The sequence below is a fragment of the Cupressus sempervirens genome, chromosome 4 (assembly GCF_028749045.1).
Source record: "Cupressus sempervirens isolate cs-2001-9-10 chromosome 4, ASM2874904v1, whole genome shotgun sequence".
NCBI classification, from domain to species: Eukaryota; Viridiplantae; Streptophyta; class Pinopsida; order Cupressales; family Cupressaceae; genus Cupressus; species Cupressus sempervirens.
The window spans coordinates 305238616-305244006 of record NC_143121.1 but is presented as its reverse complement, the minus strand read 5'-3'; the positions used below and the strand labels follow the sequence as shown (position 1 = coordinate 305244006).

The following is a 5391-nucleotide window of genomic DNA, read 5'->3' as shown; positions in this document are numbered from 1 at the left end:
TAGAGTGGATCAAAGACAAACACGAAGACATCAAGTTGTGCTACAGCACTTCATACTCATTAACATAACTAAACTCCATTACTAGTCCTTAGAATGCTACAGCATTCCATCCACTCATGATCCACAATGAGAAATCCAAAATGGGCTCTACTGATCCACCATGATCAGATAAACATCTGATACTAAAATCCTTACATAATGCCTCTATTTATAGAGGTCTGAGAACTCTCTAGAATATCGAACACATGTATTGCATGACATATAATATTAATCTATATCAATTAATATATGCAACTACTGGTAGTTGAAGACTGATTCTGAAATGAACTTGGGCGGCTGTATGCTGCTGTTTGTCTGCTTTTAATGTGGACGGTGCTGAGTGTGGGTTGGAAGGTGGACGGTTAACCAACCATAAGGTTGCCGACAGTTGATAGAAATTAATGCTGCCAACAAATTTGGAAGCACCTGAGCGCTTAACTTTATGCGTTGATGAAGAGAAAGAGAACGGGTTGGAATTGGTTCAACTTCTGCAAGACTGTGGAAAAATGATAGGGGATGGGAAAAATGACGAGGCTGCTGAACTAGTGACAAAATGCAAAAGTTTGTCTTGTCAGATAGGGAATGCCACACAGAGGTTCGGCTATTATATCTCCGGCGCCCTACAGGAGAGAATCGAGCTCCAGACTCTCGGGATGCCAAATAATTCAGCTAAGCCAATTGAACATTTTATCTCCGATATTGACGTGGAGATTGACAAAAATGAGCTTTGCGATCTTCTTGCTTACTCTAACAAAGCTCTGCCCTATGTCAAAGTGATACAGTTCACGTCTGTGCAGGCAATCATAGACGTCGTAGGAAACGCCCAGAAGACTCATGTAATTGATCTGGGCATGCGAACTGGGTCGCACTGGACCGTATTAATGGTGTACTTAGCACACAGATCCCTCTCCTCTTCTTTGCCTGCGCTTGAGCTTCTCAAGATTACAGCAGTTGGGATGCACGGCAAGGAGCTCTGCAAAAGCGGAAAAAGAGTACATGAGCTTGCTTCATCTTTGGCAATTCCATTGTCGTACAAAATGGTGGAGATTGCAGGCATAGAGGTCATTAAGGAAGGGTTTTTCACCGTTGAAACTGGCGAGGCGTTGGCAATTTATGCTCCATTTGTTCTGGGAAATTTGTTATACAACCCATTTCTCCTGGAAAATCTCTTAATTGTTTTAAAGAAACTGAGGCCAAGGATAATGGTGAATGTCGAAGTAGAAGCGCAGGATAATTCTCCCTCTTTTGTGAATAGATTCAGCAAGGTGGTTTCCTTTGGCGTGGCGTATTGTGATGTTTTGGATGTTACTTTTGCAGACAGAAATGATGTGAAGAGAGTGAAGCATGAAGAATTAATTGCTGGACGGCCCATGAGGAATATGATTGTGTATGAAGGGAAGGCGAGAACCTCTAGGCATGTCAAAACTGATGTGTGGAGGTCTTTGTTCATACTAAAAGGGTTCCGGGAAATGAGCTTCAGCTTTCAAGCTATGTATCAGGCTACATTATTGTTAGAAGAATGCGTTTTCAAGGAATATTACAGTCTGGAGGCTAACGGACATGCCATAATTGTGATGTGGAAAGGAACACCGCTATTTGGAGTATCGGCATGGAGTGGTGTCTAAACTCTTGTTCATGGCGATTGCTGAAACAAATATCTTCGTATTGTTAATATATAATTGTAAATTGCACGGAGTTTGTCATCCCATTTGCATGAACAGTAGTTGAATATGGTGACTGTTTGGGCTCCTTTAGTTTTCTTCACTCATTTTATGTACAGTTGATAATTTGTAAGCACGGGAAGAAAAACAGCACAACTTGTTATGGTTAAAAATTTCGTTTCTTCGAATCATGTTATTATTGATGCTGCATCAATTTAGTTCAGAATTGTATTCAGTTTTAGAAAAGTAAAAGTGATCGGTAGAAATCATAATAATTTAAACGAAAATAGGCTTTTATCATATTACTATGTAAAAAATCTTAATAGAAGTACTATAATTTGAATTTTCTTTTTATTAATATAATTATAAAGTTTATTAATTATTATTATAGTTTTAATGAAAGTGGCAAGGTATTTTAATATTTAATTAATATATTAGTAATTAGTTTGAAGGTTTATGGAAGAAAAAATTAGAAAGGAAACTTCCAATTATCTCAAGGTAAATGTCAATCAAAATTGGACTATATATATGATTGACACAAGCTATTACCAATCATAATATAAAGAGAGACATACAAATGCCTTTATAAAAGAGGCTACTTACAAACGTGAATCAATTTACCAAACCATAAAGCACATGTTATTCCCATGTACAATTAAAAACAAATAATGATCATCATAATATATTATTTACAAGATAGTCTATATTTTCATATACATTGAACAACAAGACAGCCATGTTGATATAGAAACAACAAAAATTGTATCAAACACAGTAACAAAAAAGTTACCAAATTATAATCCAATACATAGATTTTTGTGTTTTGGGTGAAAATAAAATATGTAATTTTAAGCTTAGTTTTTTTAAAATTTTAATTTTCTTTGGAAGGACAATGCATTATTAATTTGAAAAGTCATTATTATTTATCATACAGCTTTTAAATGAATTTTCATTTATTTATTGGAAGAGAAAATTAATAAAAGGATTTGTAACTTAATTTCTTTTTTAAAAAATTAAGTTAAATATATTCATAATAATATTTTTTATTTAATGAATTTTAAGTGTTTTATTATTCATTATATATCTACTTTTAAAATTTGCAATTCAATGAGTACAATTAATATGTAATATAATTAAAGTGATAAAAGGTATATGTTCTTATTGAAATTTTTTTGGAAGCTAAGATTGAAATTTGGCTTAGTTGATTTTAGTTCTTGATAAGTAGTTATCAAGTATTTCGACAATAAAAAGTATTTATGAATGGATTCACATTAGGTACATTTTTTACTTGTATATTGATAAATTTTAAAATTATTTTCTAAAAGCATATACAACTTACATTGTGCTTTGATCTACAATTTTGAACCTACTTTATTCAATGATTAATATTTTGCATTGTTTTGATTTGATCTTGGCTATTGTAACCAAAGATGAATTGGATTTTTATTGCATGCAAAAATTAGGTCAATACGCATGCCCTTAATAATATTCTAAGAAACTAAAATATATAACTATACAATTACAATTGAATTATCTAATAAATAGAGCTCTTTGGACTAGGAATTTTGTAAATTCAATCTACTTCAAGAGGTAACTAAAGGATCTTAATAAGATACTACAAATGAAGGTAGAGAAACAAATGGCGGCCAAGATGAGATCTTGGTGCATATCATTTAGTAATATTTCTCATCTTGAGATTACGTTAAACATATTTTTCCTTTTCAATTGATCTTGCACCAGTAACTTAATATCAACCCTCACATTAATAATTAATCATTAGTATTAAAAAAATCATCTGTGTGTGTGTGTGTGTGTGGTTATTATAAGAGTTACACTTTAAAAACATGACCATAATACGCTTCTAATATTTTTTTCTAAGACTTCACTCACATACTTGGTTCAATCAATCTTCTCCCAAATAAAATAATTAACAACTCTAAGCAATAAAGTTGGGATAGAATAAACATTATCTAAACTTATATTACTTTATCCTATAGTCGAAGGCGAAATAAAACCACTAGGTTTTCAAGATTTAGGGTTTGTTTGGCCATGACAATAGGGATTGGGCATTGGAATTCATTATTCTTTATTTGTTAATCAAAAATTTTTAACTCCTAATTTATTATGCCACACCCTATTTGGTTCTACAAAACTAAAATTAGAATTTTGGTTGAAATTAAAATTTGATTTGAAATTGAAATTGAGCCTATTAAAGGATAGTGTGAAGGTGTAGCTTTCTCACACTCAAAACCTTACAAACTCTACAAATCCTAGTTTATCTACAGAGGTTGTTGTAAGTGCTTTAATTACAGATCTCTTTGTGTCTCAGGTTATCTAATGGAACTATGGTGATGTCATAGTCTTGTGATCTCCTATAAAAGATGTATTGCTAGAAATGTCGCATGCTAGATTGAATCCTTGGACTTCAAAAATAACCCTAGGTTTGTGTCATTGTTCAAAACAAAATGGTTGAATTAGATCAAACTTTTGTGTTCTTCATGCTAAATGCCTACTTTCTCTATGTGATCTAATGTTCAAATCATGTGTAGATGTGTTATCTCATCACTATGAGACTAGAGCTTGTGATGAGTTTAATGTTAGAAGATTGCAAGGATCAATTTGGATGTTTCTATTTTGTTTAGCTCAATAGTGACGAGTGAGATCAATAAGTCAATTGGAGGAAATTGATGTCATGTGGATGATGGTCATGTTAAACAACAATGCCTAAAATGCTCTACTACTCTAAATTCAACTAACCTAACTCTTCTTCGTGGGCTCTAGCTCATTGTGCTAATGCACATGAGTTATAGTCGACAAGAAGTTTTTGTCTAATATGAAAAAGTCAAAATAAGAATAAGAATTGCAATTTCAATAACACCTATTTAGGTGGAATAGAAGATGCTCATTTTGGGGCTAAAATGGAAATCCAAATCCCTATTAGTAATTCTGATTTGGTGTAGCCAATTTGAGGATTTGAAATTTGAACAATATTCCTATTCGATTCTAACAACCAAATGATTCTCTTGTTCAATCAGTATATTTTAACCATAGAACAGATCCATGTTCCACTTTTCACAAGGTATAGACTTTTAGGGCCTGTTTGGTTGTAGGAATAGGAATAGGGGAATAGGAATAGCATTTCTAGAATAGAAAATGCGGGTAGGTATTCCTATTCTTTGTTTGGTTCTACCAGAATTTGATGGAAAATTCACAGACCCAAAAAATTATGTTTTCTAAAATAAACAAAATTGGAATAGGAATATGTATTCCAATTTCAATTCTATCTATTTAGGTGGAATTATAAAACCTCATTTTTGGGCCAAAATTGGAATATGTATTCCTATTTTATTTTGCATTCCAATTCTGATTTGGTGCATCCAAATGAAGAATTCAAAATTTTAAGAATATACATATGCCTATTCTGCTTGTATTCCCATTGCCAAACAAGTCCTTAGATCCAAGAGAGCTTATTCTTTGATATACTTATTGTTAATATATAATTTCACAACCATTTTTCAATTATATTTTCAATTTCTAACCTATTATTATATTTTATTTTTATAACGCTAATCAAAACGTCCAAAGCATATTTTAAGCTTCATTTAAAGATAGAAAAATATATTTACAAGTTAAATTTAACAACTCGGAATTGACGGACAGAATAACCTGTGTACAACTATAATATAAAAGC

General features: G+C 32.2%; 1 protein-coding gene across 1 annotated transcript; it reads left to right on the top strand.

Annotated features, from left to right (window-relative positions):
• The first annotated feature begins 440 nt into the window (after positions 1 to 440).
• LOC149561222 (GRAS family protein RAM1-like) lies at positions 441 to 1664 on the top strand. Its single transcript, XM_089827768.1, has one exon. It carries the CDS (start codon positions 441 to 443, stop codon positions 1662 to 1664), a length of 1224 nt encoding a protein of 407 aa, XP_089683894.1.
• The last annotated feature ends 3727 nt before the right edge of the window (positions 1665 to 5391 follow it).

Coding starts and splice junctions, on each gene's coding strand:
- LOC149561222 (XM_089827768.1), top strand. CDS start 441: ATGCTGCCAACAAATTTGGAAGCACCTGAGCGCTTAACTTTATGCGTT.